Source organism: Stegastes partitus, unplaced genomic scaffold (genome assembly GCF_000690725.1).
Source record: "Stegastes partitus isolate 25-593 unplaced genomic scaffold, Stegastes_partitus-1.0.2 Scaffold268, whole genome shotgun sequence".
NCBI classification, from domain to species: domain Eukaryota; kingdom Metazoa; phylum Chordata; class Actinopteri; family Pomacentridae; genus Stegastes; species Stegastes partitus.
In genome coordinates this window covers 94,433-106,125 of record NW_007577999.1, presented here as the reverse complement: position 1 = coordinate 106,125, position 11,693 = coordinate 94,433, and the positions used below count along the sequence as shown (strand labels likewise).

At 45.7% G+C, this 11,693-nt stretch overlaps 1 protein-coding gene across 1 annotated transcript in view; it reads left to right on the top strand.

Annotated features, from left to right (window-relative positions):
• Positions 1-314: 314 nt before the first annotated feature.
• Positions 315-11,693, top strand: part of LOC103357689 (tankyrase-1) — a 102,132-nt gene continuing 90,753 nt past the window's right edge. The window contains exons 1-3 of the mRNA XM_008282356.1: positions 315-870; positions 3,819-3,934; positions 5,517-5,625. Of these exons, the coding sequence (XP_008280578.1) occupies positions 315-870; positions 3,819-3,934; positions 5,517-5,625 (781 nt within the window). The remainder of the gene's footprint in view (positions 871-3,818; positions 3,935-5,516; positions 5,626-11,693) is intronic.

Sequence of the window (11,693 nt, the reverse complement as noted above, 5' to 3'; positions counted from 1 at the left end):
TTTACTGTCATTTCTCCACTTGAATTAAAATGAACATATTTTGATAAATAAATACAGATTTTTATGTCAGTGCCTCAAACAAAATATGAATCTTTTCCCAGAACAAAAGCTTTTTCCTCCTATAATTTAATGTAAAATGGAGGATTTGGGTGTAATCCTGCCTGCAGACCGCATCTCTCCTCAGGCTCCGCGGTCCCGGTGTTGGAGGTTCAGTCCAGGAGATTCAATCCCAGCAAACCCGAGCGGAAGCAGCTTCCCGGGCAGGAAGCTGTCAGCGTGTTGTTGTTGCTACTGGGGACTGTTGTGTTGTGAAAATGGCGACGCCTCGTCGCTCCTCTCAGCAGCAGCAGCAGCAGCAGCAGCCCAGCTCCCTGCTGTCCTCCCCGCCCAGAGGCTCCTCTCTCCCCGCCACCCCGCCTGGCTCTCCGCCGGCACCCACCGACGATGCCGCCTCGCCTCCCCACGTAGCCGCCATGGAGAGCGCGGCTGACGGCGAGGCAGCCCCGGCCTCTCCCACCACCAGCTCCGCCGCCGCCTCCCCAGCTCTGGCCCTGTCCGCCAGCAGCAGCAGCGGCAGCGGGGCTAGCAGCAGCGCTAGCTCCCCGACCACCACCGAGGGCAGCGGGACCAGCCCCGGCTCCACGCCCGACTCGGGCAGCGGTAACCCGGGCAGCAGCAGCGGCAGCAGCAGCGGCGGCGGAGGCAGCGGGGGGGGCGGCGGCGGCGGCGGCGCTAACGGGGCTTTTCGGGAGCTGTTTGAAGCCTGCAGGAACGGGGACGTGTCGCGGGTGAAGAAGCTCGTGGATGCGGTGAACGTGAACGCCAAAGACATGGCTGGACGCAAGTCGACGCCGCTGCACTTCGCTGCAGGTAACGAGCTCGTTTTAAACCCACATCAGAGTGTTTGTGCGGCTTCATGCGGGACAGGGACCGAGCACCGGGGCCTTACCGGGCTGCCATGACAACACATGCACCAGTAAACAGACACACCTACACCTGAGTCCAGGGGTTCAGGCCTGATCTATGTCAGCATGTCATCAGTGTGTCTGTGCTCTAAAGCATCCTGGTTATTAAAGCAGACACCTTTAGATGATTCTACACTTTGTTTTGTACATTAAAATGTCAGGAAGCGTTTTAAGTCTTAATAACAACACGATAACAACACAGGAGGACTTTACTTTGCTCTGACACTGTTTTTGCTGCCCTGCATTGTCAAAGTTACACCAAAAAACCTCAGTGATAATAACCGTTAAGTCCTGATTTATGTGATCACGAGTAAGTTGTAAAGCGACATCTATACCAGGCGCTGTGTGTGGAGACAGGACATCAATTACTGGAGGTAATAAGATGTTCTTTATTAACCCTAAAGGGGCAGTAGTGCAGATTTTTACAGCTCTGTACCACAGTAATGAAGCAAAAGCACACAAGGAAGGCACATAGCAGCCATATGTGTAAAACTATGCATTCAAACATTCACGCCGCCGTAATAACCCTCATACATGTATTTATAAGAGCACCCTGAGGAAAACAGAACTAATGGACAAATACCAGCATCCAGAGGATAACGTGCGGTCAGACACAAGAAGAGTTTGGATTACAGATTGCCATCATGGCCGTTGAGCTTCTCTAATTTAGTTTTTCTGAGATGGAAGCATACAAGAGGCTAGAAGGACACAACAGGGCAACGCAACACATACTTTTATATTGTGGAAAATAATCATGACCAGCTTATGTTGCAGGACTCAAGAAGCTACCCTGCCCCACATGGGGTCGTCTGGCAGTGGTGGAAGATGTGTTTGGACCCTTTGCTTGAGTAGAAGTAGGAATATCAGTCTGATACTGCAATTAAAAGTCCTGCATTTAAAGTCTTACTTAAGGATTTCAAGGATTTTTATTAAGTAAAACCGTCTCAGTATTATCAACAAAATGCATTAGAGGCAGTAAAAGTAGTTGTTCTCCAGAAAAAAGGTACATGTCAGAGTTTTACTATTAGATGGATGGATGGATAGATAGATAGATAGATAGATAGATAGATAGATAGATAGATAGATAGATAGATACTGTCCTGTACATGTTACATTTAGGAACAAAAACAGAAAACAAACGTGCAAATCATGCTGGTAGAAAGAAATAAGGTGCAGAATCATGCAGGTATTTCCAATAAGAAGAATGTGACAAGTGTAGGTACGGTATAAAAGCAGACATACTAATAAGTGCTTGGGTCCTGGTGGTCCAGAGATATTGTGTTTTTATGCACAGCTGAATAAAACCCAATAACCCCGGATATTACTGCTGCCTTAAGGTCATTAATGTGCATTTTTACTGCTGTAGCTGTTTAAGGTTGAACTAATTTTAACTGCTTTATGCACCGCTGGGTGGTTTGATTCCCAACAAGGCGTCGTAATCTGTAAGATCATCGTATGTTTGTGGCAGTGCTGTTCTGTGAGAACGAAGTATGTCTAAAAGGTACTCCGCTTTCCAATGATGCATTATCAAAGAACGTTTTAAGAAGTAGGAGAATGTTCTCAACCCATGAAGGAACATTTAGTCTTCAAAATCCCCAAATTTAGAGATATATGGTTTCTAGTGGGCTGGAAGGTGGTTCGGTGGTTAGCACCGTCGCCTCACAGCTAGAAGGTCGCCGGTTCTTCCTGCGTGGAGTCTCCATGTTCTCCCCGTGCAGCGTGGGTTCTCTCTGGGTTCTCCAGCTTCCTCCCACAGTCCAGAAACATGCTGAGGTTAATTGGTGATTGTAAATTGTCCGTAGGTGTGAATGTGAGTGTGCTTGGTTGTCTGTCTCTAAGTGTAGCCCTGTGATAGACTGGTTACCTGTCCAGGTGAACCTGCCTTCACCCTGAGTCAGCTGCTCCAGCCCCCCATGACCCTGGTGAGGATTAAGGTGTAGAGATGATGGATGGATGGGATGGGTATGAAAAATCTGAACAGTAACTTAAGCTGCCAGACAAATGTAGTGGAGCAACATGCACAATATTTGACTCTGTGGAGCAGAAGAAGAAAGTTGCACACGATGGAAACACACAATATGAGTGCAGTGCTTAGTAAATGTGCTTCATTAGGTTCTGCTGCTGCGTCTTGTCTGACAGATTCTTTCCAAATGCACAAATAATACGTTCAATAAAGCCGTCAATAACCAGCATACGCTCGTCTTAACCCGTGGCTTGTATCGACAGTTCAGTCTGCAGCAGGTGAACACTGTCGTTAATCTGACATAACGAGCATCAAATGTAAAAGTTGTTTTAGTCGAACCCGCTTCCATCCAAACACTGTTTTTCATTTTTCATTTTTGGCCACAGGCAGAGAACGCTCAAATCAAATCCTCATCTTCACTTCAACTCGTGAGTTCCAGACTTTTTTAATTTGGTTTTTAATTCTTCCACCAGTGCAGACAAAAAAAGATAAAAAACAAAACAAAACACGCACAACTGTTTTATATCACAGGCCTCTTAATCCTCTGCAGCCTGAACAAGATGAACAGATTCTCTCGAGTCGCAAGACATGTTTGTAGAGAAACGGGTTCCACTTGTTCCAAACTAGAAAAAAGAAGCCCCAAACACAAATCTGAATTACGTATTGATCCGTCTTTGAATCGGTGATGCTTGCACACGAAGAAAACAAATTACAGGAGATAAAAAGTACAGTAGGAGTCAAACATTTAATGGATTTAAAATGAGCAGCGTAGGAATGCGTAATTACAGGCCGCGTTAATAGCTCGCATATTTTAGCGCTCCCTAATTGATTTGCTGCTTTTGTCAACACTCTGCTCTCTCTCTCTCTCTCTCGCTCTGCTTTCATCTCAGGTTTTGGCCGGAAAGACGTGGTGGACCACCTGCTTCAGACGGGCGCTAACGTGCACGCTCGAGACGACGGCGGCCTGATCCCGCTGCACAACGCCTGCTCCTTCGGCCACTCTGAGGTTAGACTAATCCAGTTTGTGTTTGTTTTGTCGTCTTCAGACCGGTGTGGGTGTGACGTGGAGCACGTCGTTACAGCAGGACGGCGCCTGAAACCCACAGAAATGTGTGTTTTCCTCCCGGAGAGTCGACGCTTTGGTAGAATTTAAATGACTTCCAGTGATAAGAAGTTTGGAAGTTATGCAGTCGTGCAAACTGTAACCGGCGTTATCATAAAAGATTATTCTGTCCAGAGGTAGAAATCTGCTCTGTTTGCGTGTAAACTATAATGTGCACAGTCAGCCTGAAAGATGACACTGAAAACACCTGAACATTGCCTCTCCTTCCTGCTGCCTGTATTCTGCTCATGCATAAGCATGCTGCTGTTTTGGATTATCTGTGACAGATGTGCTAATGCTTTTTGTCCTCCTGGCTCTTAACCGCAGTGATCAATCTAACGTGTACAGTTTCAAATGCTTTGGAGGCTTTTAGGGCTTTGTTGGAGAGCACTTTGCAGCTCTGTCAGAAAAGTGGCGCACTAATGCAGCCGTGCGATCGCGGCGATGATTAGCATTTTGATGAGGGCTGCTGTCCAAACTGAAACCAATCGCTCAAACGAAAACCTCTGAAAGCGGTTGTTTGCCTCGCTTTTGTGTTTTTAGGTTGAATGTAGCGGTGCAAGGTGAGGCATTAGGGCCAGTTCATGCTTCCTGATGTAAATTTAATCATCCAGCCGAGCCCGCGAAGGTCCGACTGTCCGCGCTACGAGCACGCCGACTGCAGGTTTGCCGGGAAAAGAAGTGGCGCTTAAAGCTAACGTTTGGTGTGAGGAGAGGGTGTGCGTTTTCCATCATCCACACTTGCATAATTCATAATTTAAAGAGTTGTAATTTAAGTATCCGCCACTGGAGGAGCTTTGATTTGTACATACTTTCCCCCAAACACAGCAGGAGGTCCTAATTTCTCCAGAAATCCTGAGCGATGTCTATGATCTGTCACCAACCTGCTGCTTCTTTCTGGTTCCACCTCTCATCCAAGAGGCTTCTTCAGTCATAACTGTCTCTCAGCTATATATATATATATGTTGTCACCTCCAAATCACACCACTAATGGTCCATTACCAGCACAACGCTCACAAGGTCCAAATGCTTGTGAAGCTGCGAGGTCAGGGATGACTCAAGGTGGTAATGGTGGCCAAACTGCCCAAGGAGGCATCTCAAGGCTGCATTATCAGCATCGTTCCTCCTCGGGTTAGTTTGGCTGTTTAGTCCTCTCTCAAAAGTCCATTTGGCTTCTACACGGAAGACATCATTTTACGTTTTTTATGTTAAATCTTCAGTGAAATGTTTCCCTTTTTAAACCAGGACTCAGGATTATAGAACTATAAATGTAAACCTGCTTTTGCTGACATTGCCTCAAACCCAGAGACGTTGACGAGAATATTTTAATGAATTAAGCATCGTTTCTGTAGAAACAAAAGGACTACAATTACTACAAATAATGGAGTAGAAGTGGTCAACTGGCACAAGTGGAAAAACATCTTGGCCAATAAAGCACTGATGCCGACTGAATAATAAATGCAAATGTTTTTAATCCTGTTTGTAGGTGGTGTCCTTGTTGCTGTGTCAAGGCGCCGACCCGAACGCCAGAGACAACTGGAACTACACGCCGCTACACGAGGCCGCCATCAAGGGCAAGATAGACGTCTGTATAGGTGAGAAAAAAACGCAACAGGGCAAAAACTGCGGGTCAAGAACTGCATAATACGTTTGCATGAGAACGACAGCGTGGTGTGTGTGCGGGTGCTGATTTACAGGAAATCACAGGGTGTCACTTGGAGGTGTTGTGCTGCTGCTGCTGCTGTTGTTTTGTGTTGCAGTCGCTGTGTTGCTGCTTATTTCCAGTCTCCCCACACAGGGGACAAAAGTACATTGATTTCTTTTCTTACCAGGAATTCAAATTACAGTCGAGCGTTGGGTTCCTTCAATCCGACCTTCGTTCGGCTCGGTCTGTCATCACACGCCGCTGTCTTTCTGTCGGCGGCAGAAAGGGAAGCGGCTGGTCAGACCGTCTTCTCTGACAACAAGAGATTCGCCGAACAAAAATAGTCCTCAAGTAGGCTGCGTGCAGACTTTACAAGGAAGAAGAAAACAACATTACTTTTATTTATTGATGCATTGATTTTTATTTCCCTGCCTATTGTGGCGTGTGGGTGGAATCTACCTGCAGTGAAACCGGCAGGCTCCTAACCACAGATACCGTCCCAATATACCGACCGCAGGAAATCCGTGTGATTTAAACTGCTGCGTGCGGAGATTACACATTACCGAGCACAACACTTACAATCAAACGTCCTCGGGTAACGTTTGTCTCGTGTAGTTCTCAGAATCGCTGTGGCTTGAAGGGTGCACACACACACAAAAAAAACACACTTCAAAAAACGCTTTCTATGTGGATTTTACAGTATATGAGCTCCTACCAGCGTAGATTTAATTCAGCAGAACAATAGAGAGGCTGTTAGTGTTGTTACTGATCCCCGAGGAGAATGTGAAGTAGACGAGATTGGCCACAGCATGAAAACAGCCCGAGCTGTAAGTCGCTGGATAATCTTTATGATCTTTACAGAGAAGCGCTGCTCAGGATGAGGAATAAGAACAAATGACTGCAGTGATCGTCAGCGACACCTTGCTCAGAGTGCTGAGAGCGACGAGGAGGAAAAAAAAAAAAAAAGTTGTGCCGGTCTTTTCTGTTTCTACGGTGGCTGCTGCAGAAAGTCCCTGAAACACTGCATAGCAGCAGAGCGGCTTTGTGGCGCTCCACGCTGTCAGGGATGTTGGTCAGCTATTGATTTGTAGATAATTATGAATGAGGCCGAACGAAATTGACGTGAAGAGGTCTTAACTTTAGCTGCTGAATTTGCTCTTCTGGTGTTGACTTTTAGTTTGAACATTAAAACCAGAAATCCAGACATAACTTGAAACCGAGGCACAGCAGAATACAAAATATAGCTCATTAAATAAATATAAGGCTATTTATAGGCTCTTACACTCATTAGGAATGTTGATGGCTCAATAGCTTGACTGCTTGAGGTCAAACTGGGCACTTTTATTGTTTTATTATATATCTCTGGTGATTTATGCGGCGCAGCAGAGCCCTCACTCCGTCCAGGATCATCCTCCGTTATAACACCTGACAGCGTTACATCAGCCGCTGCATGATCCTGTCCATCTCTATGACTGTCTGCTCACCTTGACCACCCCTCGCCTCAGTCACGAACCACTTTGCTTTAGCTGGATGTGCTTCAGCGCTGAACTTCACGTCCCTTCCTGTATCGCAGTCCGGCACATTCAGAGCGACTTGTGTGAATGCACAACTTCGTGTGCTGAGCTGCTGATTTCTCACAGTGGGACTCGAAGCCACCTCATTTATTCTGAATACTTATTTGCATGAAGGAGTGAAGCAGGGCTGCACGGTATCGAGTTATTTTTCTGTGGTATTTTATTGTAATTTGAAAAAATACAAGAATCTTCACCAGATGACTCTAATAACTCTGTTTGGAAGAATCATTCTGAAATGCTTGGGAAGATTTAGCTGTAGTATAACCCAGCCAAAGGCATGCAAAATGGGTTTTTGTTCGTGGCAACAACTGCAAGACAGCACAGAGTTTTTAAAAACAGTTTTAACTGTATTTAAATCAGCAAAAATATCATTATTTCACAGATATATGCTGTAATTTGAGAGAAAAAATATGTGTACTAATTGAAAAAAATGATAAATGTTTAACTGTGGGCTGCAAGGTGGATCAGTGGTTAGCATCGTCGCCTCACAGCTGGAAGGTTGGCGGTTCGCGTCCCGGTGAGGACACCCGGGATCTTTCTGCGTGGAGTCTCCATGTTCTCCTCGTGCAGCGTGGGTTCTCTCCGGGTTCTCCGGCTTCCTCCCACAGTCCAGAAACATGCTGAGGTTAATTGGTGATTGTAAATTGTCCGTAGGTGTTAATGTGAGTGTGCTTGGTTGTCTGTCTCTAAGTGTAGCCCTGTGATAGACTGGTTACCTGTCCAGGTGAACCTGCCTTCACCCTGAGTCAGCTGGGATAGACTCCAGCTCCCCATGACCCTGGTGAGGATGAAGGTGTAGAGATGATGGATGGATGTGAACCGGCGACCTTCTAGCTGTGAGGCGACGATGCTAACCACCGAGCCACCTTGCAGCCCGATTTGTTGAAAACTCAAAGTATAAATAATACCGACAGACTGATCAGTTTTCTAACCTGCTGGTTGAAGCTCCAGCAGCAAATCAGGACCGAGCGTAAAAACACGTTTCTGCACACCTGCCACCTGAATACCTGTAGGTTACCGTGGAAACGCAACCCATAAAATGTGCAATCACGTAACTTCACGCTCTGTGTAGTGGCATTACTAACTTGCAGATCCAAAGGTTTGCAGGTTTAATGTACTTCCTCAGCTGAGCATCGGTTTGGTTCGTGGAGAAAATCATCATCGCCTGAGCATCTGTTGCCATGGTGACCTAGCAGGTTAAAGCAGAGACGCTGAAAACTTTAGGCTCAACGTACGACCCGTCAGCCCTCAGGTCATACGGGGGATGTTGGTTGTGTTCGGGCCGCGCTGTGCAGACTCAAGAAAACGCTTTCAAACAGTCATGATACTGGAAATAAAAATAACAACCGATCGGCCTCCTGCTTCCAGAAGCCTGATGAAGGTTCTGAAGCAGGAGGATGATAAAAAAAAAATGTTATTTGCAACCGTTTCAAAAGAAAAAAAAAAAAACATTTCAGGTCACGTTGCCAAGTTGCGAGATAATTAGAAAATCTGGCACCTTCGCTGCTCCCGTCCTCAGCTAACATGTTTACTGTGCTTCTGCTTTTCTTTCCCTTCTGGCGTAAAGAAAAAAAAACTACAATGCACATTTCCACTCATCATTATTCTCCTGGATGCCGACGTCCTTGACTGCGGTAACGGGCATTAGCGCGTAGCAATGAGAAAGGCTGACAACACACCGGGCTGAATTGATTTTCTTGTAATAATCGAATGAAAGCCCTCCTTTTAAATAATAATAAGAAAATAAATAAATCCATTTTACAAATCACATAACGCAGCTCGAGTAAGTTAGATTCCATTCAGTCATTGTGCGATGGTTTGCTTTGAGCTAGTCAACAGGTGCAGGTGTTGCGTGTTCGCTCCGGAGCTGCTTTTTATTCACATTTAAACTCTCAGAAATCACGTGTTTTTATTTCAAACGCAGCAAAAGGAGTCATCACATCACAGTTTGAACCACAAAAGCCACACCGACCGTCTCAGCTCACAAGCAGGCCGAGGCCCGTAAACAAAAAAACCACGTGACGTCCAGCCGCCCGTTCATTGGCCGGAGCCTCGGCGGCCTGTCAGTCTGCCAGGTTGGAGATTTAGCGGCAGAGCGAGAGTCGAATCAACTGTAAATTCAGCTGCTGGACGCTGCGTCCTCTCCTCTGGCGCTCGGACATCTTGAGTAAGAAATTAATCCGTCATTACCAGACGCGCATCTTTTCAAGGCCCCCGAGAAAATCTCATCAGCAAACTGGGGATAAGAAGATCTTGGAAATCCTGACGCAGACACACAGCTGAGTTTTGGGAACGATGGCCTCCGTGAATGATTTAACCGTCTTAATTCTGCAGATTTTCTGAGACGTACCAGCTCCTTCTGGTTTATTCCTCCTGATATCAGGGATGTTGCCGAGATGGACAGTTTGATATTAATAAAGCCTGCTCTCGTCAGCGGTGTTGGGTTTCTGTAAAGCACCGTGTTTACAGAGTTTTGATAAGTGCTACATGAATAAACTTTATTAATATCTGTCTCCTTACACCGTCAAGCTTTCGCCTCGGCGGTTTGTTTACGTGACTGCAGATCTCAGAAGAATAGGGATTATTGCTCGTATTTGGTGCCGAGTCGTGAGATGCATAAAAAAAAGAAAGAAGCCAGCACGTGGCTTGATGAGTGAAGACAGTGGCGCTGATTAAAACGTCTCTAAAGCTTCCAGTTAAGGCTGCAGCTCATGATCGTTATGATGCTGTTGATTAATTTTGCCTTCGTTTTTTCTGAGAATTAATTTCCTCCGTGAAATGTCAGAAAACATTAAAAAAAAGCCACTTTCACAGAAGTGAAATCTTTAAATTACCTTCTTTTTTTTTTTAAACATCAAAAGCTGTTCAGTTTTAAGTGATGTAAACCAGACACTGCAATTATCACATACGAGAGGCTGGAAGCAGTAAATAATTGGAGCTTTTTTTTTGCTGGATGTGTGGCAGTTTATGATTAATTTAGGTGTTTTCCTGTCACTCATGTTCTGCCAGTTAAGGAGCAGTTGAACGGCTGCATGCTGTGTAAACATCTTGTTATTTGCAGGTGTACCATACGCTCACTTTTTATTTTATTTTCCTGCCGTGAGAGTTCAGATGATGTTGTTCTAAACTGGGTGAAAGCTCTTCCTCTGCAGCTCTGCTTCCTCAGTTTTTTAACTAACGGCGTACAGGAAAAGCAGCAGAATTGATTTTAAGGTTATTTTATTTGTTTTCTGGAGCCACGCACGGCTCGGCTCGGCTCCCGGGTGCATCTCAGAACTCCTCGGCCCCCATTTCTACCTTCGGGCCTTTTGCATTCTCAAAACAGCTGCTTTTGACCGATTCGTGATCGAGGCTGGCGGGTAAAGCGGATCGTGACTTCAGAAAAACCTCCCTTTTTACAATCAGATGCTCCTCCTCCGTTAAAGAAAACGCTCCAGATGCACACGCTTTGAGTGTCGTCTTAATATTTTTGCGCATATTTCTGCTTGTTTGCTCGACTCTGATTGTTTTACACATATATGATTTTAAATGATAATATTTGAGGAGGAGGATTCACGTTACAACAGATGAAATCAATAAATGCCATAACAATTCTTTCTTTCTTACGGACAGGCTTCCAGTGTGAATCGGCTCCTGCAGAACGTTGCACCCATCTGTTGTTTAACTCTTCAGCAGCTCTTTGTCTCTATGACATGATTAGTTGTGTTTTTCATTTTTTAGAGTTAGAATTTTGCAAAAACAAAAACGCCTCAAATGAGACACTCGCTTCAAATTTTGTCCTGAAAGTAAAAAAAAAACAGGATTTTGGTTGTTCAAAGTGGGCGGTTTTACGGGAAAGCTGTGCACGCTGGAGACAAAACTGAACATGATGTTGACGATGAATGAATGAATGAATTAGAAACAGTCCAGACTGGGTTGCAAGATTCATGATGGCGTGTGTGAGATTGTGTTTCTGCGTGGATCAGACTGCCGTTTCAGTATGAGCATATCTTTACCCTCCCGCTGTTGGGTATCAGTATCAGTGTGTGTGTGTGTGTGTGTGTGTGTGTGTGTGTGTGTGTGTGGGATTGGTGCAGAGCTAAATCATATTTTTGTTGAGGGCTGAGTGGATGACTAAGGTCTGCGTCAGTGCCGGGCCAGCAGCGCACACATGCACACACATGTGCGCCTATGGAGCGTCCACAAACATGGGCGGCCCGGTCAGCTCCTCGTCTCCTCCTCCGAGTAGCAGCGGCGGCAGAGTCTGAAGTGCACGAGAGTCGGAGGGCAAGTGCAGCGGGAACTGCTCGGCAGGCACAATAGTGGGAAGTGAGGTGGAGAGAGGCAGCGAGAGGTTTGACATTAGTGCCCTCACAAGAGCTAATTCACAAGAAGAAGAAAAAAAAAGAAAAGAAGTCTGAGCGCAGACAGAGTTTGTTATTCAGCTCATACCTGTTCGGCTGTC